Raw genomic sequence first — 27,873 nt, forward strand, 5'->3', positions numbered from 1 at the left:
AACAAATAAAATTCCATTGTTTTTTTTTTCTTGGTGAAGACATTAAAGAGTTAAAAGACCCTGAAAATTCATTAATTTAAAGTGATATTGGTTTTATGTTTAAGCAATAGAACACGAGAGGGAGTGTGTTATCTCGAAATAACATCACGGCTGTGATTTGGTCGCAGATCATCACAGCCGTGATGTTATTCGCGATAATACAGGACCTCAAGTGTTCTACTGCTTTTATACAACAGTTAAATAAATAAAGTGAGAAATAAATAAATTGGGCTCTGAATGTGGCATTTAATATGTTTTAATGTTAGCAGTTCCTTCTGTCAAATTATAGTTCCTTAACAAGCAGCTTGTTGCTACGTCAGAGTAACGAACTCCGCTCACTCTCTGCACAGTCTGCTGTAAGCCTCGCCTTTTAACGAACGAACTGAGCCATAAAACTGCCGCAATATCACGTTCCAGCCAGTCTGTAAAGCATCTTACAGCCCATTTTGTTTGGAGAATGGTTCGGTTCATTTCTAGCTAATTGCAGGTTGTTTAGGTGTTCTTCTGTCACAGCTGCCGACTGAGAAGCTTGCTCAGATGACAGTTTGGGAATTTAGTGTAGTCTCATCTTCAGAGTCTGACCAAATCGGCTGTCGGTCAAATGTGATCTAAAAAGTATCCATTTTCTGTTTGTGCGCGAAGTGAGAAGTAAAAACGTTCAAATGGTAGGTGTCATTTACAGCTGTCAAAGTCGTTGCTTAGTGTCTCAGCGGAGTGACACAGTGTTTATGAAAAAGCTGTGCTGTTTTGGCGAAATAACAGCGCAGTTAGAACGCTTCTCATCCAATCAGCTTGCGTGGCCAGAACTAACCGTTGTATAAAAAAAATACTATGTGAGAAACTGAAAAATGCTGTTCACATAAGTATTTAACCCCTTTGCTGTGGAAGCTCCAAGTGATACAGATGAAAGATTTTACCCTAACAAGGACACAGTTGGCTTACAAGAGATTACCTTTTCTGGATAAAAGACACCTTAATTAGAATGGCATTGATCAGACTGTGAATCTGAAGTAAAGCTGTGAAAATGAAGACCAAAGAGCATTTTAAGGAAATTTGAGATATAGTTATAGACATGTACATGATAGGAAAAGGCCACAGAATAATATAAGTGTTTGGATTTCCCTTTGAGGACTACTGGATCAATTGTGAACAAATGGAAGCTGCATGATCCCACCCAGGCACTGCCTAGATAAGACCATCCCTCAAAACTCAGCAACAGCAAGAAGGGGACTTGTGAGGGATGCCACTGAGAGGCCAACAGTCACTCTGAAGGAGCTACGGAGTTCAGTGGCTGAGACTGGAGTAAAGGGGCACCTGTCAATGATAGCAAGAGCTATTGGAGGGTGGCTAGATAGAGGCCTTTACTGAAACAAAAACAAATCAAAGTATGTCTGGACCCAGTTACAATGTGGGATAAGGTTTTGTGGTCAGATGAGATGAAAATGGAGCTTTTGTGTTTTTACACCATCCAAACAGTGAATTATGGGGGTGGCAGCATCATGTTATGGAGAAGCTTTTCTTTTCTTCACTGGGGACTGGGCATCTTGTTAAAATTAAAGGATGAATGGATGGTGCAAAATACAGCGAGAGTGAAGGTTAACACAGGGTCGATGGTACAACAAAATGTGTTGAACGAGAAAACAGGTCAGCTCAGCGACAAAAGCGCTAGTCATATAAAATATAAAATCTAAGAAATAATGAAATAAAGATGGGATGAGAATATGCAATATGGAATCTTTAGATTTTGAGTTGAAATGCCAGACAGCCTAGCGGTAAAAACTGTTCCTAAGTCTGGTGGTACATGCAGTCATGCTCCTGTATCATCTGCCAGACGGTAACAAAGAGAACAGCCTGTGTACCAGTTGCCTGTGGTCTTTGATGGTGCTGTGTGCCTTCCACAGGCACCGCTGGTGGAAGATATACTGAATGGCCACCTGTACCCTGTCAGCACACACTCACACTCAGCAGCAGGGAAAATGCTAACTCGCCATTCTAGCCAAAAAAGCAAGGCCAGGTGGCCAAATAAAACATATAAGAAACGTGTACACAGAAGGGACTGCAGCCCAGGAGGAAAGAAAACATGTTGATAGTGAAGCCAATGGGAAAGAAGTAAGTTTTACCCAAACAAGATTGTGTGAAACAAAACAGCTCAATTAGTTTCATTTAGTTATACACATTTTTGAGTAACATTAATGAGAGAGAAACTATTAAAACCAACAGTGCAGTTTCATTTTTTGAGTGTGGTGTTTTCAAAGCTGCCAATGGCAACAGACTAAACCGAATTGCAATTTAAGTTGATTCCATTTAAAAATGCCATTTAAAGGTACAAAATCACCAAAAAAGTTACCTTAACTTAAACTAGTCAAATAATATGTGGGATACATTCAGTTTTATTTACAACAAATTTAATTTATTTGAGTTAAAACAAAATGTCAGATTGTTGAGACAATGCAAGACAACCTGCTTCAGTCTGCCAAAAAACTAAAGCTTGTGAGAAACTTCACTTTTCAACAGGACTATGATCCCAGGCACAAAGTCAGTTCAGTGAAGTGAATGTTCTACAATGGCCAAGTCCAATTCAATCAACAATCTGAGGCACTACTTGAAAATTGCAGTCCACAAGAGCTAACCAACAAACCCATACACGAAGCAAATTTTCCAGGACGAATGGATGAAAATCTCTCTCAAACAGTGTGCAAAGCTGGTAGAAACTTACCCTAACAATAAAGCTGTTATTGCAGCAGAAGGTTGTTTGAAGGAGCCGAATACTTATACAAGAACTTTTTTTTTTAAGATCTGTTGACAAATAATGAATTTTGACCTTGAAAAATTACTTTGAGAGCATATTGGTTTGCAATTAAATACTTGCTAGGACAATCTGTGTAAGTCATTTGTAATCCAGATGAATCTGATGACTTTTAAGGGAGCTGAATACTTTTGCAAGACACTTTATATATCAGTCTTAAAGACACAGTAACAAAAACAGCCTGTTTAATTCTAAGGATCAGTAAAGAGTGGAAATGGCAATGTTACAATGAATTATAATTGGTTTTTCCCCTCCAGGAAAAACATAAAATTCACAAAAAATGTAGGATATTGAGCCTTTAAGGTTCAGTTACTGAAGAGCTGGCTGTGAAGGGACCTGAAAAATGAGACCTTGGGAAAAGCCTATAAATGGTCCACTGTCTCCATCTTTAGTTCAAATGGAGAATTAGCAAACTTCTTACCAAGTTTACTTGCCCCATTTACTTCACTTTATCAGCAACCTGAATGTGCATAATACTTAACTGAATAGCAAATGTTTTAACCTATTTATTCTTAGAAATTTGTTATCATGCAACATGCAATAATTTGGGACAATTACTGTTAAAAGCACGTTATACGGGTTTGTAGCCTAACAGGTATTCAAAAAAAAAAAAGGATTACTGTAAAATTAGCATCAATATCATTGTTTATCCAGATCTGTAGGTAGAAACTATAATCAGTGACTTGTCTAATACAGTCAAATGTATAGGACGAATTCAGGTACAGTGGCACACTTTACCGTAGCGAGACTGTACATTGCTGCTTCCTTTAGCCAGTGACACAGCTGCTACTGGTTGTGAGCTGAATATGAATAAATGTAACTTAGATATTGCTGTGTGTGCTCTGAATATGAATACATGTTACTTAGATATTGCTATATGTGTGCTGAATATGAATAAATGTCTTGGATTGGTGTGATATCAACTTAGTGGGTTTGGCTGAATTTTAAAAATCTAATTCCTCAGAAAAGGAAAAAGTACAACAGCATAAAGCCTTTAGTTTTTTCATGCATTATATTAGTGCCTGTCCTTTGGTTTTAGAATGAGTACAAAACCAATAATCTTTTATTAGATTTTGATAATGAGCTGCTGATTATGAATTTTAAATATGGCAGCAACAACTTTGTCTGTCCAGCCGTCCACTCAAGCTGAATGCCACTTGAAAAAGACAAAGAATGTCACACGCAAAAGTTTGCAGACAGCTGCTCATCCAACATTTTTACTGAAATCAATATGGAGTTTGTCCTCCTTTGCAGCAGTAACAGCCTCTACTGTTTCAAGAAGGCTTTACACTAGATGCGGGAACATTGCTGCGACGATTTGATTGCATTCAGCCACACATTGGACGACACAAATTCCACTCCAACTCATCCCAAAGTATTGGATAGTGCTCCATTACTCCAGAGGCAGCCCAAAACAGAGGGGCTTTATATAATGAGTGATACATTCGCTGGTTAGAAGGAGTGTCTGGACACGTTTGGACATACAACTAGATGTAACTATTACGCTGCCTTGAAGTACTCCTCGGAAGTTCCTACTTACGACCTGGGAGGTCGTGAGAACTGATTTGCGTTTTGATCGGAAACAAGACAGGTGCACTAAAAAATATGACTAATGTTTTTATCCAGATAGAAGCATCAGACAGAATGTGCTTATTTTCGTGTGTGGATGATTTTAGCCTGCTGCGTTCATGTGCGGCTGCTGAATTATTGGAATACACCCATGACACGCCCCCAACTCGGAAACTCGGGGCTCATCGAAAAATCCGAGTGTAAATGCAACATTGTGGCGATGCAACGATGTTTCCGACACGACAGCAAAACGTCAGCACAGAAATAAGCACCAATATAAATATAGCTAGTTAATATAATTTAAGTTGAGAACTAGTTTTGGGACTGTTCTGAAAAAAACTCGTTTGCCAAAAAGTGTCCCCATCAACCTGAATTAAATTACATTCACATTAATTAAATTAAATTCTATTTTATTTTATTTTTTATTTATTTAGTTTATTTTGTTTGCAACAACTGTAAAAAAAAAAACAAAAACAAAACAAAAAAAAAACTCGACGTTGCGTTCAGTCTTTGTACGGGAGAAATCCTGCAACCGGAAGTTTGCTGCAGAGACTTGCCGGAAGTTCTCCAGAGCTGTTTTGTTGCCTGCTAGAGGGGATAGTGGTGAAAATGGCGACGTCTCGTCGCGCTGTCCAACAGCAGCAGCAACAAAACTTCTCGTCCCCTCCGAGAGTTACTCCGAGTCCGCTCACTCCGCCAGGTTCTCTCCCGGCGAGCGGCGTTCCTGCGGTATCAGCTCCAGCAGGAGCGGAGCAGCAGGAGAGTGTCGCGGATCCGGAGGCCAGTCCGGCCTCCCCCGACATCCCCGCTGCTCTCCTCAGCAGCAGCGGCAGCAGCAGCTCCTCCACCACCACCAGCACCTCTACGCCTGGCGGGGCCAGCAGTGGCGGCTCCAGTCCTGACTCGGGCGGCCCCAGTCCCGCCGGCGGTGGAGGAGGCGGCGGCTGCGGGACTAGCGGCGCTTTTAGGGAGCTTTTCGAGGCCTGCCGTAATGGAGACGTGTCTCGGGTAAAGAGGCTGGTGGATTCGGTCAACGTTAACGCGAAGGACATGGCTGGACGCAAATCCACTCCGCTTCATTTTGCTGCGGGTAACTCTACATGTTTTGCTGAGCTAACTTATTCAGCTAGAACTCTGGCAAACGGTTACATATAAACAGTGCTGCTGGACTGAAGGCTGGTGAAACGGACCGTCCGTTTTGTTTATTTTCCCGTAAACCGTAAACTAGCTGGCTTAGCTAACTAATGTTTCCAAGGCTGCGAATTCATATCCCTTTTAATGAGAAGAACCCTAGTTAAATGGCCGGGCGAGTAAATCCTGAGTCGGAGTATTGCTTAAACGTTACATAGCAAATGTTATCATTTACTTGCCTTGCTGGACTCTTTGGTTAGTAATCTAATACGAGAGTAAATTAGCTAGCTCAGTAAGCTAGAACTGATAAGTTAACGAAATGCAAGAATTTTCGTTGTGTGTCTGTAAACCGTTTCGTTTGATATGATGTTACATGCAAAAATGTTTAATGGACATTAAAGTTAATACTTAAGTGTGAGAACTTGGTTATGTACCTTAAGGGCCAGCAGTTGGTAAAATACAATGAGTTATTTTATGGTAGCTATTACGTTGCCCTGTTGTGGATGATTAGTTTTAGACTGTTTTTCTCAGCACAAAGCAATAAGGCATCCTGACCTCTGTTGGGCTTTCATCTTTTTGCTGTTCTGTTCCTAACCCTGTTTTATTACTTTCCTGTGGCTGCATGTAATCTAATCGGTTGATTGAACAAATGGTGAAAAGATGCCTTTGGGTGTCCCAGTGGTGTTGATGAGCTCACTGTTATTGAATACGTGCAGTTTTGATTTTGAGAGCTGGCTGAAATCGCTGGGAAAAGTGGATGCAAAGTGTGTGCTTAGTGGATCAGGACTAACATCTCATGGGAAATGTTTCATTCTACAAGTGTAGTCAAATTTTACAGGTCTTCGTTAGTTTGTCACAGTTATACACACGTGGTATCAGAGTAATAACATTTAAATTGAGTAGCATTCTTCGTTTGGAGCATATATGCTCTCCATGTGTTGAAAGGTAATTTGTGCTGTTTTTAGGATGAGCTGTTAGCTGAACACACCCTTGTGTGTTCTGCCTTTTGAAAATATAGCACTGATCAGTAGTTTTCTGAAGTAGTCTTCGCTCAGCAGCAGATTCTACCCTGCATTTTAGGTTTTTCAGGATTTCCATGTCCAGCTACAGTTTGCAGAATGAGTAGTATGTTTTGAAATTGTGTACTTGAAAACTCTGATTTATGTTTTTGGTGGAAAATAGTTGCATGCAAAACATGTAGTGTCTGTGGTAGAATGTTTACATTGATACTGTAATGCTATCATTTCAAAATGTGGGAACACTTATGTTGATTGTTTTTGTGATTTTAATGTACAGCAATAACTAACGTGGATTTAAATATTACAAAGTAGACACCAGTGGGTACTTTAAATTGCTTGCTCAGTATAAAAGGGGTAGAGATGGGCAATATGTCATTTTATTGTTATTGTGGTTAAAATGTGCCTTTCTGAGTGTTTTATGCATATTGTCAATACTTACAGGGGAATTCCACCGTTTTTAAAAAATGTATGCATAATTCAAAGGTTACAGAATAAACAGTTATTCAGAGGGTTTGATGTGAAATGCTCCATTATAGAGAAACTCACTAAGTCAGAAACCTTCACATTGGTGGAGACAACAAGAAGAGTTATTACATGATATGGTTATGACTACACTGCTTGATGTCTGAGACATTGTTTTACGATAGTTCTTAGATAAATGTTTGGGCTGAAGTGTGTTTTGCAAGTGATGTAAGGCAAAATAGTTCCCAAAATAAACAATTTACCACTATTACACCATTATCAACTTTACATATTTAAAAAATCAGAAGACACCTGTAGCTTGACTGGTCGTTATAAATACAAAATAAAATGGCTTTATTTGCCATATATACCCCTAGTTCCTATCACCATCACTGTAAAGAAGCCTGTAAATTTCTCTAAAATGCACCACTTCACATCAAACCTCTCTGAATGACTCACTAATTAAGCTGTGCAGAAATTTTGAAAAATTGGTGGAATTCCCTTGTAAAGAACAGTGATCAACTACATGTTTCATTAGAAAGAGAACATAATTAGTCTTGTTTAATTGGATTTTCTGCAGTACAGTGTGTGAAGTGTTGAATAAAAATAGTTTTGGTGGAAGTTTTTAAATATGACACTGCTAGTACTACTAGTGTGTCTGTGTGTCAAAATATTGCAATATGTATTGTGTATTTAGAAGTACCTACACCAAGAAGTTATTACATACTTATTAATATACTGTAATGATATATTCACGGAATCTTTGGACAAGATATCTACTGTGATCTCGTTTTTTTTTAAATGGGCATTCTGGGTATTATTACGGGCATTATTATGGGTAATAATAGGTATTATTTTAGGTATAACATTGTTTTACAATTTTCTCAACTATTATTGACTCTTCTACAGCTTTATTCATCACTGTGAATAAATCAGTTTTTAATCGATTACAGCTCCCTAATAATTATTTGAAACCTATGAAGTTGGTGAGTAGCAGTGTCACATTAGAGTCATTGTATAAATTATATATGTTGTCTATACAACCGCGACCCAGAAGGATAAGCGGTTTAGAAAGTGTGTGTGCGCCTATATAGTAATAAGTAACAAACTGTAACCTTGTTACGTAATAAATAAGGTTAATACCTTTTCTGTTAATTCTCTTCTTGATACCATTTATTTTCAAGTGTCTTGCTATCCCTTTGCTACTGTAGCACTGTGAATTTCCCCCGATGTGGGACTAATAAAGGAATATCTTATCTTGTATACGCAAAATTGGTTTAATATTGTGATTCTAAACTTTTCAACTGTGATTTCTAACTTATTAAATGCCAGTGTACATGTGGTTCTAAATCTAAAATTTCTCTCTAGGTTTTGGGAGGAAAGACGTAGTGGAGCATCTTCTACAGACAGGGGCAAATGTGCATGCCCGAGATGATGGTGGTTTGATCCCCCTCCACAACGCCTGTTCTTTTGGCCATGCTGAAGTGGTCAGCTTGCTGCTGTGCCAAGGAGCTGACCCCAACGCTAGAGACAACTGGAACTACACCCCACTACATGAGGCTGCCATAAAGGGCAAAATTGATGTGTGCATCGGTAAGTGTTTGTTTGTTTCTTAAACTGCACTAATTGTTTGCTAATTTTCTGGGTTACTTTCCTCTCTTGGAGGAAAGATACTGCATTGTTTGTGTGCATGTAAGTTTATTTCATACATCTTTAATCCTCCACAAACGTAATTGATCATTTATTTATGTAAAATTGACTTTAATTCTGATGTGATTAGTCTAATGTTTGGTCTTTGTTTAATGGCTAAGGCTTAGTAGAGTGCCTCTGTAGATTGCAGAGACATTCAACCAAATTGTGTTAGTAAGCATAGAAGATGTATGACTTCAATTTTTTTCAGTTTTGCCTGAGGAATCGTTTTCAATAAGGGTTAACCATGTGGCATTTTTCTTGATTAGGTTTGGTGGCTGACTTTCTTACACAGCTATTAATCAGTTCTTCACTGTTTTGTATTCATGAGAAATTTAAATTCGCTTCTTGGGGGTGAAAAGACAACACTGTGTCATCCAAGAGTTCAGTCTTTCATTTGCCCTCAGCAGAATGTTTCCTTTTCAGAACGTTCTCTGCAGTTTCTCACTGCCTGTGATTTCTTCATCAGTTACAAATATTTTTTCGGTCTCTTAATCATTGTTCGGACTGTAAGCCTGAAGCATTATGTCCTATATGCAAACTGTGTGTAGTTTTGTAGTAAATCAGTTAAGATGCATCTGTTCACCGAGCTTAATATGATTCTTGTTATTATAAAGGCTGAATTCTTCTTAGCAGTGATGCATGCTGAGATCGCAATCATATTGGTGTCAGCAAATATTTGCTTAAAAGTTACCGGTATCAGACAGAGATTTAGATTTGACTGATATTTCAAACGGATATTTATTGATGTATTTATTGTACTCTGGAAGAAATAAATGTCTATTTCTCTGTTATGCTAATCCAGGTGGATTTAAACCCATTTCACACCAGATGCAACGTGGTGCGCTTGGTAATCCGGAACTATTTCGCAACACTTATTATTTAACATGATCCTGTTTGCGTTGCGTTTTCACGTCTGCTTATTGCTTGAATAAACTTTTCATAGATGACATTAAGAGATTAAAAAAAAAAGCTGAATTGTTGCTGTGACTGTTGCTAGCTTTTTCACCATGTAATGTATAGCTATACGAAGGGGGGAGAAGCATGTGGGTTCAAACAATAACCTACTGAAGAGATTTAAAACTACGTTAAAACTACATTTATTGATTAGCCTAGATTGTATATCATAAACACTGGATTTCTTTGCTGATTTAGCCTATGATGTGCTAGCATGCCACGTGCGCTTTACCAGCACGGTGTGACATGATGCGCGTAGCCAGTGTGGAAGGCTACATTGCTAAATATAGGGGTGTATAGCTTGGCTTGGCGTGGTGCGTCGTGTGGCGAAGTTACTGCGTCTGGTGCGAAATGAGCTTCAGTCCTCATTTCTATATTTTATAAAAGTTTATGTTCATATTAATTGGTGGGGTATAAACATTAATTACTTCTTAGCTACAATAGCATCATAGCGCCATTGCAGACCTAACAAAGCAAACTTCGGATATCAAATATGTTTTGGCTAATTGATTCCAATTGGGATAAGAGGGAAATAGCGTATGTATTGTGCGTTTATTTTTATTTATTTATTTATTTATTTTTTGCCAAATTAAGCTTTAAGAAAGACCCAACACAATGCAACATGTTTTACTTGTGTTATCTGGAAAATGGCTTCTTCAGTGACAGTGACGAGTAGTTTTTGAAACAGTCAGCAGAGCCACACGCATTCAGACAGAGTGATCTGTGACTGTATGGTGATGCTTCAGTGGCAGCATTTGTTCTGTATATAAAGGTTGTAACATTTTTGTTTTTTTCTTTCAAAGCTGAAACATGTTTGACTCTTTCCCTGGAAAGAAGTACCTTTGTTTTCTGTCAGAATGATCTGAACCTAGCTGTCATATTAGTTTCTCACAGGTTTCTGGATTTGGCATAATTTCACTGTGAAATTAAGCATTGTAAGTGTGATTGATTGCGCAGGAGGACAAATTAATCTCACCTCGTCACGTCCCAGTGATTATTTGCTGGAAGAAAAGGAATTGGATTTGAAAAGCACTCTCTCAAACCCCATGGAATGATCCTGTCTTTTCCGAAAATTGCTCTCTAATATAGTGAATTGAAAACCTCAGTTTATGCTAAATTGAATACATTTGCAGTCATTTTGTTTGATTTTATTTTATTAACCAAAATGTGAGCCGATAGGAATTGTCTGACTGGAAAATTGACATTTAGTGAATTTCGAAACACTGATTAAAAGTGTTCCTCCATATTGTCCAGCTTTACATTGTAGAGTGCTTAACGTTCTCCTCCTGCAGTGCTGTACTTCCACTACTGGGGAAAATATTTGTCGTCGGCCTACATGTACTAGTCCTCCTGCGTTGGGCACTGACTCACACCAGGTTGAGAGACAGTTCAGAAAATAGATGTTGTGTTAGGGGCAATGCTTGAATTGTATTGTAACCTTTTATTAGAAAATATCTCATATTCATATCATATTTTAACTTACTACAAAGTCACTTTCAGCAGTCAGTTTCAGAATTTTGCCTCAACAGCAGTGAACCTGTTCTGTTTTTAGGTGGATAATAAGCAGGATAATTAGCTCTTCTGTTCACCTGCTGGGTTGAAGTTAAACTCACTGTTTCCGTAGACTTTGTCATTATTCTTTACTTTGCTAATTGAGTTGGATCATTTTTAAAAAATGGATGTGGAAAGAAAAAAATGTATTGCTATGTTTAGATTACTGATTATTATGAGAAAATGTTTAGAGTTTTTCAGTCCAAAAACGCTTTTTGTGAAACTTTAGCTTACTGAAATTGAGGCCAGTATAGCTGATTGACTATAGTATCAGTAATCACTGATAGATTGCTTCTATCACGTTTCTGTCGCCAGCCATTATTTATTTAATTCTGTCGCCAGTCATTATAATTGCAATTAAATGTCAGAAAATCTTGTAATCTTGTCTTGTAATTAGTGTCGTCTTTTAATGTGTTGTCCATGTCTGTATTGATCCTTTTGGTTCTAAATATTCATTTGGTTTACCTTTTTTCTTTGCCTGATTTGATCTGCAGGACACTGTTTTGGCACCTTAAATTCTGCCGTGACATCCAAACCTGAGTTGTCACACCCCCAGCTTTTACCTGTCCCACAGATTTCATCACCTCTGCCCTTTGATCGTGATGAATAAATAATCTCCCTCCACTCTGGTAATTAGGGTCGCTGCTGGTCTCCAGTCATTAATTTCTGTGTCCATCCACACAAAGCTGCAGGAGGGCAGTTTAAAATTGGAGGTCATTTGCTGTCAATCCTTAGTTCAAAGATGGATGGCGATAATGGTGACGGTGTCTCCTTTTTTTGCCACGGCCCTGACCTGCCTGCTGGATGAACAGGTCTGCTCTCTTTACTGCTGCTGGTGATGAATGACTAAAGAAGCATCGGCAGTAGCAGAACCCAGGGCAGTGACGCAGTGGAAGACGCAGCTACTGCTGCTGCTCCCTTTTAGCCTTGAGCCTTAGATGCTCTTTAATTCTCAGACTGTGCATGTTTGTTAACATGCATTTGTAAACATGAACCCCTAAACCATTAATGTAGTATGTGATTGTGTTTTTCTTTCTTGAAACATCCTTCTTTACTTGGCACTGCAGTGAGTACCAGAACGGTCTATTTTCAGCCAAGGCTAATTTGGCATTGTCAGTCTTGTTTCTCACCTAATGTGCCGGCAGCTCTAATGAACAGCCACTGCCGTGTCAGCTGGCACTGATGGGCCTGTATTTCAGGGCTGCTCTTAACCCTAATGGCAGCAGAGTCATGCGCATTGTGATGCATTAACCAAAGCACCCACACTTTCCCAGTGGCTTTCTATTACTCTGCCTTCTCAACGCCTGACCATAATTATACCACTTTTCTAATCACATCCTAACCACCAATTACTGTGGGTCTGCATGTCAGCTCTTGAGCACAGGGGTCTCTTGGAGCAGCTGTGCAGTTCATGGCAGCACCTGTTTCAAAGCTGGCTGCAGCCGCTTGCACCGTTTACGACCATGCTCCTCCAAACAAAGGTACCTGCTTTTGTATTCTGGTTGCGGCTGCTCCCGGCTGCCGTGATGCACCCCGTGAGCCCTAGGGGTGAAGGTATCTGAGTGATTCAATTAAGTTTTGATCCTCTTAGGAAATGATTTGGTGCAGCATGAAATTTCAGATTTCACCACTGCTTTGATTCAGTTGGTGTGATTCCAAATTATTTAAAAACATACATGCAATACACAAATGCAACTGGAAGAACTATCCATAATAGTGAAACAAATGCATTAAAACAATACACAAAGTTTTTTTTTTTTTTTCTGGAGGGACGTTTACTTACGAAAGTAGCCCATTTTTATTTTGGCCAAAAATGGAGTGCATACTTATTTAATATTTTTTGGATCATTTAAAATTGATAGAGATAGCTAAATCAGATATTGGAGTGGGAAAAAAGAAATAATGAATATGATCCTTTCCTGAAATGAATAAAACTGAAATAGCCCACACTCATATTCTTGTGTCATGTTCTTAGTTGTTTATTTTTTCCTGTACATGATGACCTACAGTACTCAAGGTTCAATATTAGTGTCGTTGTCAGAAAATTTGGTATTGTACCATCTTTAACAATTGATTGTGCCATTCCAAAATTGATACAGGTCGCTGCATTTCGACCCCCTTTGCAAGCTGGCAGTGGGGCCGAGGGTGGCGGTTAGTGAGGTGGCTCTGGCGCTCCACCTCACGCCTCGTTTGATAGATAGTGAGGCTGCCGGAAGCACGCTTGCGAATTTTAATCACCCCATCGCTGTCATCCTTCTGACACTACACCCCCCACACCCACCCCAACATCACCATTCCACTCGACAGCCCACCGCTCAAGTGCTTTCATGACACCGGTGTATGCTGATGTACTTTCTGTGGGCCTTTTATCAGGACTTATGGTTGGAACATTTTGTGCCTCTTAAAGCATGCTAATAATTCTTCTTTTTTAAAAAAAAATGCTTGTGCTCTGTCTTGGCGCTGCATCGTATTTCAGGACGACACAGAGCTTGTCAGAAATTGGACTCCTTTTTAACGAGAAAACGGATGACCTATGAGTCACCAAAGTGCCAGCAGCATTTCAAAAACACCCTTGTCCATTTTCTTTTCCTTTTTCTTTTTTTTTTTTTGTTTTGTGCGTTAGCTTCTTCCTTCTTAGACATACATCAAAAAAGCGAATGCAGACCACCCCCGTGTTTGTTTAGGAGTATTTCTCCCCTTTTGTGAGAACAGAACAACCTTTTGCATCAACATCAGCATGCCCTGATTCGCTGGGTGCTGTGCAGGAGCGTGGACAAAGAAGTAAAGAAGGAGTCTCTATAATAGCCCCTCTGGCTAGTGATAGTGCAGATGTGTTTAGAATGGAAGCCTACGCTGTGAAGCGCGAGAGGGAGAGAAGGCGTACGTGAGCGTGCACGTGAAGGAGGGGTTGAAAGTGGGGAGGGACGTAGCTGGGGCAGAGGGAGGGGAGGTGTGAGTGTGTACATGCTTGCGTTGTTGAGAGAGAGGGAGAGAGTGAGCGAGGGAGAGAGGAGTGCAAACAGTTAGGGGACGCTGGCCACTGTAGGTGCACTGCTAGCTGTAGGAGACTAAAAAGCAGAGCGCTACAAAACAGCATCTCTCTGTTTTCCCTCCCTCATTCACCCTCTCTCTCTCTCTCTCTCTCTCTCTCTCTCTCTCTCTCTCTCTCTCTCCACTCTCTCCACTCTCTCCGTCTCTGGAGGCCAGGCAGAGGGAAAGGATCTGGAAAAACAGACTTTGATATTCCGCTCTCATACCTGAGCTTCAGTCACATGCTCCTGCCTGGAGTCGGACTCCCTCAGTAACATGGGCTTTTTTCCTCCGTCTCGCTGCAGTGTGAGGCGTGTGTCAGTGCTGGCTGCTCTCTCCGCTGCGCCGCCGTGCGATGCGTGTATGTGTCTGCAGCATGCCGAGGAGAGCGTTGGCTGTCAGCGGAGGCAGCGGCCCCGCTACTAGCCTGTGCCTGCCTGAGTTACGCTACTGCTTGTGTTTCCCCTGTACAGTGCTGCTCCAACACGGTGCTGACCCAAACATCCGCAACACTGATGGCAAGTCCGCCCTGGACCTCGCTGACCCTTCCGCCAAAGCCGTCCTGACTGGTGAGTCCGCTGCAAACTGGCCTTACCTTCTTAGTTTATTCTCTCTCTCTGTCTCACTTACATGCTGTCTTGCACAATCTCTCTCTTCTGTAACTGACCTCTCTCTCTCTCTCTCTCTCTCTCGCTCTCTCTCTCTCTCTCTCTCGCTCTCGCTCTCTCTCTTTCTCTCTGTCTTTGTTTCTCACCTGTGTCTTTTCTGTCTTTTTTTCCTCTTTCCCCAGCTCCTGAATTCTTACTTATCTTATATATTCTCTCTCTCTCTCTCTCTCTCACTTACATGCTGTCTTGCACATTCTCTACCTAACTGCCCTTTTCCTATCTATTTTCTCTGTTTCTCTCTCTCTCTCTCTCTCTCTCTCTCTCTCGCTCTCTCGCTCTCTCCTTCTCTCTTGCTCTCTCTCTTTAAAACGTTCAGTGTTTATGTTCTAGTTATGGATGTATGCTGCAGGAGTGTTGCTGCCTGTGCAGTGCTGCTATGTCTCTCTCTCTCTGTTTCTCTCTCACTCAACCTCCTTCATGTTTTTTGGGCAGCGATCAGAGATTCATACATAATGAAGCTGCTGTACTTATCTTCACACATGGCGCCTCGCATGCACATTTTGCTTCTGTTTACTCTGTGTTACATCATATCTTCTCTGGTTAATACATTAATGATACGCAGGGAGCTGTGGATGTGTGTAATTTTCCTTGCTGAGAACAATTAAGAGTCCAACAAGTATCTCACTCATGTGCCACTCCATCACAGCCGCTCTCTTTCTCTGCACATGCACGTAATCACTGCTTCTAAAATAAACAGAAGCATCATTATGAAGTCTAAATTGACATTTACACTTACTCACTTGGCAGAGTGAATGTAGATTTACGCATTTGTAGTGATGCACTTACTGATTTTTAGCATGCCTTCTGAGCGACTAACAAAGAAAACATGTAAACAGTAGAAGCCAATGTGCGAGAAAGTGTGAAACGTCTGAAAGGATTCAAGAAAGCTAGAGTGGCAAGTGTCATTCTGCCTTGATGGAGTGCGGTTGTACATTGAGGCAAACCAATCTTTTTTTAGTGCAGTAAGAGCACTGGCTGTCTCTTATTTAAGTTTAGCAAATAAGAAGTTCTTAGCAACTGAGTAGATTGGTAAACGCTTAAGTTTCTATAAATATGTCTGCGTTGCACTTAATGAGGTCCTAAATGTGCTTTCTTTCTTGAGAATGGCACACTTATGGCAGCTGGGATCAGAACAGTTATTATTACTCATTTATCACCTGCTGCGTAATTCAGCCTGAAAAACATTCCATCTCAAATTAAATGGATATTAGATACTTTTTCCCCCACAGAGAAGGAACAAGAGTTATAATACTCCATGCTGAGATTTAATAAGATGCTGTACTTGTCAGTGCAGGTTAAAGTCTTGTACCACATAGATCCCTCAAAAAGTAAGCAAGGTTAATGGCACCGCTGCGTAGCTTACACCTCACATTAAGGAGAGTGTATTATGAGTGCCACTTCAAACGCTCTGTTCTAACTTTCAAGTATGCTTAGTCAAGCTCACTTTTCTAAGACTACCGCATGTCGGAAATAAGTTATTTGAAGGTATCACGGGTTTGTTGCTCACTGCCTTGGAAAAACCTACTCCACATCAGCAGCTCCACATCAGCGACAAAGCCGTTTAGAACTCTCTCTTATATACAGTCAATAAAGGAGTCTGCCTCAAAAACAGATAACAAATATCTATTGAGAAGACCTGCTCTCACATTTTGGTGATAATGGTTGAAGACATGTTTGCTGTGTGTGTGTGTGTGTGTGTGTGTATAAATAGCACAAGACTTCTCCAGCTACTCAAGTACTTCACGTAATTGTTACAGATCCACTTTCCTTATTCTCTGCAGATGTCTAGGCTGTCTCTCTGACCCTGCAGTTCTCAGGGATTTATTACTACCCCACTGCTCGCCTCTTATCATATAGGACTAAGAGAATGCGGTCGTATTTGCTCAGCTTTTGGTAGTACTACATATTGCTCCTTTTGATTAGGTGTCCTTTAACATGATTGAGGTACTATACAGCACTGTGCAAAAATCAGAGACTACCATTCGTTTGTTTAATATCAGAATGGCTAGTATATACAAATGATTTATTTTTCAGCAGGGGGGAAAAACAGAAGACATACATTTGACCAAAAATTATGCAGAAGTCTCAGGAACTTAAAATATGAAATTTTTCAGTATTTAGCGTGTCCCTCTTTTACCTTTGTTAGCTTCCATATTTCTGGGAGACTTGCTTTCAGTTTCAAGAAATCTGCAGGGTTGTTTTTCTACATCTTCAAAGGTCAGTCTTTGGATTTGGTTGCAAAATCTGGACTCTGGGGTGGCCAGTCCATTGTTCTGAGAACACCAGCAGCTTCTTTGTTTGATTTGCAACTGTTCTTCTCTTTTGTCTATTTCTTTTTCTCTGTAACAGCTTCTTGGAAGTGGCACGTTCTTTCTGATTTTTATTTTTTTCACTCTCTCTCAAAGATGAAAGCTTTAAGTGCTGTTTATCTGATAGTGACAGTTTTGGTGGTCTTATTTTATAAACTTTTTTAAAATTTTGGAAACTCATTCGCTTATTTTTCTTTGACATTCCCTTTCCTTATGCAAGTGGGTTATGTTAAATATGATATCCCCAGAAATATCTCCTAAAAAAATGAATGACTTGTACTTAAAGGACATTTTGACTGGAAATTAAATGGTAAATTAAATGAATGAGGAAGCATAGGTGACAAATATGACACATTTGTTTCACATAATTTTGGTGATAATAGCAGAAAGAATGCATTGCACACAGTGCAGGGTCAGTAAGATGCTATTGAACTCATAAGCCTTGGTGTATGTGCAGATTATGTTGCCCAAACATCAGAGCACATCTGAGTTTAATCTTTTCATCTTACTTTCCAGGCTTTGGTGCTATTAGTTCCAGACTTTAGCTCTATCAGTTTGCTTTTAAGCTAGTGCAGTTACGTTGATTATTCATTCAGGTATGATCCTGCTGCTGCTATTAAAGAAAGGTAGTTCCCAGCAAGTCATTTACACAATGCTGCAAGTAAATTGCTTGGCTTGGAGGGGTTTTAGTTATCCTGTGAATTTCAAAAACTACTCAGACCAGAATGGTAGGTGTGACAGATGCGTCCAGTCAGAACACTGTGGACTCTGTTGGGAGGAACACCAACAGACCATTGAAGTCCACTTGAAATCAAAATGTACCTGTTTTGTTTACCTTGTTAATTCAGGTCTCTGATCATATTAAACAAGGTTTGCCATGTCTCCCATCAAAATGTGAAGACGTTTACCTGAGGGTTCACACATTTGGTTGGATTAAAACAAACTCTGGTGTGATTGTTCTGTTAATGCAGTCCACTAGGATAAGGAAGAAAGGTGCGTTTCAAACCCTAGTGCACACCAGACAAGTGGAGTGAGACCACCTAAGAAGTTCAGTCTTGGTCCGTTGGTATGCACAAGAGACGCATTTCTGATTATGAAAGTGTGGTGAATGTTATCCCAGTTATTATTGCCAAATGTATGCCTCAAAATCTGCCCATTCAGTTGTGACTTTTTTGTCCTTGTGACATTGTTTACAACTTTTAGTTCGATGTCAAACATGTCAGTGTGGATGATAAGCCAACCAGAACAAAAATGCAACAGTGTATCATCATCTGCTTTGTTCCAGACCAAAGGAAACAAACTGCAGATCTGTGGGATGTGGATAAATACTCTTCACTTCCACTTCCACAACTATTATTAAGCAAAAAAGCAGAGAAAACTTACTCAGAAGACCCAACAATCAATATCTAATATCAAAATTTTCAGTATTAAGTGTCTCCACCCTTTGCCTTTATTATACCTTCTCTTCTTTTTGAGAAACTTGCTATCAGTTTCTTTCAAAGAAAAAGGAGATATTTTACCACACCTCCGAAATTCAGTCTTAGAAGTTGGTTGCATTTTCTCCCTCTCACAATCCAAGCAATCCCAAATACATTCAGTGATGTTGAGGTCTGGGCTCTGAGAACGCCAGCAGCTTCTTTGATTGGTTTGCGCATGTTCTTCAGTTTCAGTATGCCTTCTGTAGCCACATCAGGTTACTGTGTCAGTGAAGAGATGTTTAACATTTAGAAATGATCTCCAGTTGCTATAGCCTTGTCAAATATCAGTGACAAATTAATAGGTATCACTCTATTTTAAGGAACACACATTGGGAGTTTATTAAGGTCTTGTTATTTACTCGGTAAAGCCCAAATTAAACATTTCTAAATAGATTATTTCATGTGTATTATGCTTTATTCATTATGACCTGTATTAGTAAATAATAGCAATTTTCATGTAAAAATCACTAATAATTGCATTATTAGCAGTAATAATGCATAATAAATACTTTAAGACAATGTTCTGCAAATTACTGAACATGTATTAAAAAATGTGTGTGTGTGTGTGTGTGTGTGTGTGTGTGTATATATATGACTTACTTCGCTCTGCTTTAAGCTTTAGCTACAGCCGCTTTTCTTCCGTCTCCGCCAGAAAACTTTTCCTCAAAAGTTGAATAGTTTCTTGTAAAATGTCTCTCAGCTTTCAGCTGTTTTACGAGGCTGAAGTCGCTTCTCACTCGCCAGCTTCTTGCTGAACTTTCCGGTTCCACCTTAAATTCTGACTGAGACGCCGAATGTAATTGCGGCACCATTTAAGGTGGAACGGGAAAATGAGAAAGAGAAGCGACTTCATCTTCGCAACTATTTAGTTAGTGTTTGACAGTCTCTAATCGTTTTATAATCGCATCGAAGCCCTCTGAATCGTAACCGAATTGAATCGTGAGGTGCCTAAAGATTCCCACCCCTAACATATATATATATATATATGTGTGTATATATATATATATATATATATATATATATATATATATATATATATATATATATATATGTGTGTGCATGTGAAAGAAATAGTTTACTAAATTTGCACATATCTAAATCTACATGTTGAAAGTGTATAATTGGCAGCATTTGATTCATATAGGTGTTATGTAGTGTTAATGTTATAGCTTTATTGCAGTTTATTACTTCACTAATAAACTGCTGTAAAGAATCACTAATTCTGCAAGATGTGTACCATTCTACCATTCTAAAGTTCAGTTTTAGTCATTGAACTTTTATATGGAACACATACTGACATATTAGTGAAGTATACAATATTATTGGCAACCAAAATACGAATAAATAGGCATTAAATTTGTGATTAAACTTAAATTTGTGATACATATTGACTTACTGAAAACTTGCCACTTTGAAATATGGAACACATCTTGAAGTATTAGTGACTTATTGAACTTTTTATTTACTCTGTATTAATTGTAATAATAAACTCCAGAAATCACTTGATTCTACCTAGAACCTGTAGGAACCTAATGCTGCCCATTTTACATTTATATTATATGTGAATTTAGATATAATCATGCTCAATATTTTGCATTACAAGGGCTTAACAAAATGTTTATTTAGTGTTATTAAAATTAGTAATGTAACTGACCACCAATTATGTACTAATACAGGTTTTATTCCTAGGACTGGGTAATGACCAGGGCATGCCAAGGCATGCTATATTAATGTGTCTGCTCTATCAGTGGAATGTTAAGGCATAAGGCCTCACTATCCAAAGGCTGAAAAAATATATTCACTCCATCCTATTCTGCTTTTGTATCCTGCTGGATTCATTCTCATTGTTGCTTGCCGTGTAAGATTCCCTGAGACACAAACATACAAAGATGAAACATTGCATAAACGCTAATTACACATTTTCTTTGTTGGTAAATATTCGGTTTGATGACAGGGTTACACAGAGGCAGAGTCTGATATGCAGCAGCCTAATGATTAAAAATTAAACCCCATGGATAACATTGTCAAATCTTTAAACGGTTGATGTGCTGTTTGTGTGATTTCATTAACGCCTCTTTTTATCTTGTGAATGTTTTTGTGGGATGACACTGATGTTCAGTGCTGTGTGTATTGACAAGGGAATTGCAGAGAAAGAGACAAGTGCACACTTGATGACTGCCTGTAGTCCGGTGTCCTGCTCCATTGCTGGGCCTCATCATTATTCTTTCTTTCAAGCATTGTAATTTGTATCTCCTACCTTGGAGCACACTTAGAGCTTAGAGGTATTTGACCTAATATGTACTAGACCTGGGCCATATCTAAAAATAAATAGCATGAGATTTTCTACTTGAACAATCGGTATAATTATATCGTGCCCCGTCCCCAAACGATACTCGCGGCATCTGTAGGTTTGACCTACTACCTGTTGTTTCTTTAGTTTCTGTGAATTTCAAATATTTACTGTTACAGTTCATTACTGTTGTAATGAAAATCTTATAAAGATCATGTTAAATGAAATAATACTAAGTAACCCAACATCTTTTAAAAGCTACGTCACCTGTTATTTTAATAGTTGTTACTGCAAACGTGCATTAGTGTGATTCTTTCTGCTTCATATTCTTGGCAAATTGCATGCTAATGTCACACCCTGCTGGAGAAACTTCCAAAGAAGTTTCCAAAGCCATGCCCACATGTTTTACATATTCAATATGAGGTGTTTTCTGTCATTATAGCAGAGTCACTCTGGAATTCACTTATAGATGGCTTTGGGAATGTAGTATTATATTTTGACAATTTTCATAATTCATCTAACTCCTCTTAACCACCAGGAATTACAGAAAACACTGCACATTTTTCTCAGACTGTAAATCCTACTCTGCAGAGTCCAGAGACAGTAGAGAATTTGCTCTACCATATCGTAACGGCCTTTAAACACCCCATAATAACCTAATGTTTTAACAGTCATAGTAAATAAAACATTATGTGTACAAATTACTTAATATTATGTTATGTTTATCTGTTACTGTATCGAGTTGTAGACAGGCTTCAGAGGCACTTTGTCTACTTCTAAAATTTCCAAGGCTGGAGCTAGCAGCTCTTGGGTAATACAGTCATTTTAGCTTGGTTGTTTAACTGCAGGGAATCACACTGCACATCAGTATTTAATTTTCAGTTCCATGCACTGAAGTTAAACTTCATTGAAAGTAAAATAAGTAGAAAGAGTGGGGTAGGTAAAGATAGCATTATAGTGCATAGCAGATAGAAATAATAGGCAGCGTCTTAAACTTCTCTCTTGGCCTCTCTCCGTCTTCGTCTTGTAAACGGGAAAAAAAACCTGACTGTTGGGTCATGTGCCCACACACTTCATCAGTTTCTAACATATTTAGCGGCTGTTTAATGGTAAATTTAGAGAATAGAGAGAAACATTTTGGTAAACTCCATGGTTCACTTAGTTCCAGGACTAAAATGGTCACCACTGGACATTAAAATTGTAATTTATGTATTCTGTATACTTCATAATAATGCTTACATTAACATGTATATACCTGGTATATGATACTTGGTTCACTATTTGGTGTTCTCACAATGTTTTGAACAAAATTAGGGCTATGTAAGTTGTTCGTTAACTTAGTAACAACACTAGAACAGTGTGTTCTATGCAAGTGGTCCCTTTGGTGATTTAATATGTAATATATATAATATATTTAATATATTTATATATAATAATATATAATATATACGTGTGGTGCGTGTATGCACAAGGATAGAGATGTGACAAAAATGCCGAAAATTTCCAGCCCTTTGCAACCCTGTGTGTTATTGACAAGATGGTTCCTGTGTCATCTCGCTTAAAGCAGAATTGCAGAACAGCTAGTTTCAGCTAATGACAAACTTTAGATTGAAACTAGGTCATCAGTGTTTTAAAGTTGCAAAAAAGGCAATAAAAAGTTGCCAAAAGGCAGTGAACTCTGTAGATGAAACAGAAAAGTTCTGATTTCTTTTCTAAATTACCCTTCTCTCCTGAACTACATTTGAAACTTCATTTGGAAACACTCTGTGACAGGATACCTCAGGCAAGAGACTTTCTACAACTTTTGGTGAGATGAAGAATTTGCTTTAGTCCTTGTTCAATTTGAAAACATGTTAAGATGTACAAAGAAGCACGAAATTTAGCACTGTTGCTAATTTTTCCACTGCAGCCAACGGAAATTAATGTTTATTTCATATGAAACTTATCTGACTTTTACACAGTTGGAGACCTGCAAACGCATGCTCAGGCAGCTTGAAGATTTTTTTGTTAATTTCTACCTTAAGTATTACTTAAAACAAACTGATTTTGAGGTTATGATTGTGGGAGGCGAAAGTGCTTATTTGATGGAAATAAAGTCTCTAAAAATTTGTCTTAGGGGTTGTTCCATGAGTTTTTAGATATGTTTCTCCAATTCTACCACAAGTACAAATTATTACTGTATTCTTCAATAGGACTGTAGGTGAGGGTCATGTATAGAGCTTTATAGTAAGAAGTTGTTTTATTGTACCCTATTCCTGCTGACCAACTATACGGGAGTCCCTGCAGAGAGAAGCAGAAGTTGTTGAAGCCCTGAAAACTGGAAATGGTTAAAACAGGGTTTGTAAAGACTCCATCAGTCCATATTCAGACAGATAGTTTATTAATATAGAGGGAATTCAGCACTTTTAGTGTTCTCCCAAAGAGTAGGTGTCCTACAAAGATCAGTGCTAAGACACACCATAGAATCCTAAACATGTGACACTAGGGTATCAGCTATAGGTCTGCAGGCATCTCTTGCACTTGATAACATGTTTTTCTGAGTTTGCTGTGTGAAAAACACTAAACAGAAATAGTGCTCATTGGCCATTGGCACAGAGGAAACCAATACTGTGCAGGAACGACATTGCTGCCCTCTTAAGTTTGCTAAAGCCAACCTGGATGTCCCTTACTTCTAGTGGAGCAATGATTTGTGGACAGGTGAGATGCTAACGTTAGAGCCACATCCTAACTGTGAAACATGGTGAAGGGAGTGTAGTGGGGTGTGGCTATTTTACTAACTCAGGGTCTGGACAGCTGGTCAGCCTTCAGCTTGAGGAACCAATGAGTTCCATGGTTTATTACAAAAAATATATCAGAATGTCTGTCTGTCAAGCGCTTGGCCCATGCAACATGGCAGTGAATTATGAATAAAACACTACAGTAAAGCCGACCGACCAAGTCACATAGAAGAAATTGATATTAACTTTAATCCTGTTGAAATGATAAAATAATAAATATCTAAAGCAAAAAAATGTTCTGAAAGTTTTGTGTGGGGGAATGGAGCAAAATACTTTCTAACCACTGTACTGGTCAACTGTAAAAAGTGTTCAGTTGAGGTTATTGCCAATAAAGGAGGTTTTTTCATCAGTAACATTGGTCTAAACCACAGGTTCCTAACCCTGGTCCTGGAGTAGCCCTGCCCCATACATTTTTATGTTTTCCGCTCTAAAACGCGAATTTCAACTCAGGAATGACTTGCTAATTAACTGCTTATTGGATCAGGTGTGTTGGGAGCAGGGAAGACACTAAAATGTGCAGAGCAGGAGGTACTCCAGAACCAGGGTTGGGAACTGCTGCTCTAAAAGACTGAGATCACTATGTTCGCTGAGGTTTAGCACAATTATTTACAAAAAAAAGGCTGTCTGTTATAATGACTGATGAAAATCAGATCACATTTTAGGAACCATTCATGTAGAAACTGAGAATTTCAATCTCTTTTCTCACAGGTGTAAATAGCTAATTACTTGGCTTCATTATTATTTAGGCCCTATGATAGCTAAGCTCTTTGCTAGATTTTTGTCTTTTAGAAAAATATTTAGCTAAATATTCTGACCTTGTTTGGTATTTAGTAGACATGCCTATATAAACATTTTATATAAATAAATGCCTAACCTTTCCCCATGGTTTGTGATATCACAATGTATTAAAAAATATAATAATAGCAGTAATGTTTAGGTGGTTATGTGTGCTCAGGCTTATTTTCTGCTAGTGTTCCAATAGCTTTTTGTATGTTAAGCATCAAGCTTATGGAATTAAAACTCCACAGCTCTAGCCTGACATTAACAGACATTTAGGAATCATTTTCACTTTGTATGATGCTGTTGTAGTGAATCTTTCAATAAGTGTTTCAACTTGAAGCCTAATTCTGAATTTGATTTGATTGCCCAGTTAGCAGTCTGCTGAGCCAGTTGTTAAACAGCACTGCGCTCTTGTGAGGATTAGACGATGCCTTTTGCTTCAGAACATGACAGTGTAGTGAGAGCTTGTGAAACCAGAGCTGCGTGTTTAAAAAAAACAACAGTGGCAAAACTGCAACTTGTTTGGCTAAAATGCAGTGACTGTATTTTAATGTTTCTATTATAACATAACCGTTTCATATCTCAGTACACCAAATTACTGAATACCAGCACACTTGATGGGTAATCCTGTCTTAAGTAGGTGTCAGACTGGAGCTAGTGTGGTTGGACATCAACATGCCGTAATATATGCAGAGAGTTAGCCTAGACGATTCCCTTTTTCAGGCTGACCAGTCCAAGCTTTTGTCAAGATTGTTGATTTAAAAGAGTGCAGTGGAGACATGAGTGTCTGAATGGCGCGCACACACACCACAATGACTGTATGAAAGAGTCCTCTCACTCTGTGATCCTTTGAGATCTCATATGATATACTGCAGTTGCTTGAAAACTCCTCCTCTTTATGCATAACCTGTGTATTCAAGTTGTTTCCTGCTGGGTTCTTGTGAGAAACAACTTGAATAGACAGGTTATCATATTGGAATTATTTTGGAACTAAATTTGGCTTCAGACTGCCATATCATCTTTTGGCAGCTTGAAACTCAGGAGACATTATGGTTTATACTTGGTTCACACACTGAGAAAACTTTGATGTGAAATTTTGAAGATCTCAGGCCTTTCCTTTTTGATCAGTTTTCATGGGAATTTGTGAATCCCAACCAAAAATTCCAACCAAAATGAACAATTACCAATATCACAGATTGTAATATTTTGTGATGTTGGTTTTGAAATATTGACCATGTGGGGGGGAAAAAAGGTCTTGGACAGTACAGTGCTGTCCAAGATGACCTGATGACTTTTTTCTTTAGAAAATGCATTTGAGTATATGGAATAAATAATATTGTTTTGATGGAAAAGGCTTTGAACCTGTGTAAGATATTACTCACTGTACAGTCACATTAGCAGGCGACAGGCTGCTAATGTGATTCATAGTCATTTCCTATGAGAAGCGGCGATGTAGCAGCAAGCGACTTGACAAGCAACAGCGAAGCAGAGATGAATTTTTCCAACTTTATGCAAATGAACTATGATGTGGTTAAGCAACAAACTAAATGACTGACTTAAACCGATTCCTCTGAACAGTCGTAGGGGACCAAACGTCCTCAGCCTCTGCTCCCTTAACTTTTTGTTCAGGCATTCCTGCTCCCAGTGGTGTTGCTCAAAAACGGGAAGAGGAATGTATAAACTTGTAACCGTGGTTTGTATTTTAAACAGATCGGCGATACATATGTAGTGCATATTTTTAACGTTTTCTTGTCAGAAGCTGTATAATGTACACGGCCACAAACACACCCACAGGAGACTAACTTGAGGCGACATTAGTGACTTGTTGCCTCCTGATATGAAAGTATGGTTAGACAGACCTCTGTGTATGTGACCAGATGTTGGTCATTATGTCCTCTTAGGCTTATGCCTGTGCTACAGGACAACTGGGGCTATTTTGAGGACAGTTCAACCCTCCTGACAATCAAAAAGGTGTCCTTATTTCAGGCAAGACTTAAATGATTGTCTTCCCAGATTATCCTGTGGTATGGGGTGTGTATAATCCAAATATTAAGTGTATTCAGTATTTACAGTGCAGCATCCTGTAGAGTTTGGGGAAAGCTGATTCTCTTTTAATAAATGCAGTGTTGATCATGCGTGAAAGACCAGTAATCAAAGATTAACGGAAGACAAACGGAAGGATGAAGTTTAATTTTGATAATTCAAATTCATCCTATTATAATGCTAATTTCTGCTAGCGGCTTTATTACAGTTGATTATTTACAATTAGGATAAAGCTTATGTTATTTTTAGCAGTGTTGTCAAACCTTCTTGCTTTTTTGCTGCAAAATGCACATAATTGCCACAGCAATCTATGCCTTTCGATGCCTTACACTATGATGTGTTGATCTAAAGCAGTGGTCTCATCCTGGTCCTGAAGTACACCTTGTCCTGCACATTTTAGTGTTTCTTTTGCTCCCAGCACACCTGATCCAACTGATCGGCTCATTATCAACCCAGGCTAGATCCCAGGCTAATTGGGAATCTGGGGCCATATCACAGAAACCTCTTGAGTCTGAAATCTTATCTGTTTAGTCACCATGACAGCTTCAGTTAGGACTGAATTTAGGACAGACGCTATTACAGAACAACAGTTCCTAAGTTCATATTTTTTTTATCCTAACTCCAGATAAGAAAACAGCATTACAGAAGCATCTTAACTAGACTGAATTTCCTAAATGCTGTCCTGTTTCTATCGTTTTATGCAGTGACAGACCATAGTTCACTGTAACTAGCATAATGACGTTACATTTATCTACACCGAAAACTGTGCATTGACCAATGGAGTTTTTTCTAACAGCGTTTTAAAACCCAGACACTGCAGACATGATCTCCAACGTCCTCTCATATTACTTTGATGTGTTAATGTTGATAGAACTTATCTGATAAAATATTACAGTGATGATACTGAATAATGAGTAGACAGAGTTGAATGTGTGGCTGTTTATTAGGAGGAATAACGTGAACGCGGTCGACGCTCTGATAAACAGCACGGAACGCAATTGTGGCAGCTAGCTGTCCGGCCAACTAACTTGATTATTTTGATTGTGTTTACGACTCAGCTGTGCACTTATGGCTGGTTGCTTGGTAACAGGCATGACAGTTGATTGTCCACTTCGATCGAATAGATTAAGGTTTCCTAACTTGAGGTAAGATGCTGTAAGATGTTCCTAAATTAAGATTTGCTTCTGTAATATGAATTTGTGGAAAATCTTATCTTCACCTGTAAGACGAAAAGGAAGTTTCTTTAATACCACCCCTGGTTTGTGAATTCAAAAG

The 27,873-nt window shown here is 38.9% G+C and overlaps 1 protein-coding gene across 2 annotated transcripts in view; it reads left to right on the forward strand.

Moving 5' to 3' along the window:
• Positions 1–4,976: 4,976 nt before the first annotated feature.
• Positions 4,977–27,873, forward strand: part of tnksa (tankyrase, TRF1-interacting ankyrin-related ADP-ribose polymerase a) — an 88,780-nt gene continuing 65,883 nt past the window's right edge. Inside the window, exons 1-3 of one of the 2 annotated variants that reach the window (XM_036589128.1) lie at positions 4,977–5,504; positions 8,395–8,619; positions 14,727–14,822. In XM_036589128.1, the coding sequence (XP_036445021.1) occupies positions 5,024–5,504; positions 8,395–8,619; positions 14,727–14,822 (802 nt within the window). In that variant the 5' untranslated portion in view covers positions 4,977–5,023. The remainder of the gene's footprint in view (positions 5,505–8,394; positions 8,620–14,726; positions 14,823–27,873) is intronic. The other variant, XM_036589129.1, reaches the window with a different exon arrangement.

This window comes from Colossoma macropomum, unplaced genomic scaffold (genome assembly GCF_904425465.1).
Source record: "Colossoma macropomum unplaced genomic scaffold, Colossoma_macropomum, whole genome shotgun sequence".
Lineage (NCBI taxonomy): Eukaryota > Metazoa > Chordata > Actinopteri > Characiformes > Serrasalmidae > Colossoma > Colossoma macropomum.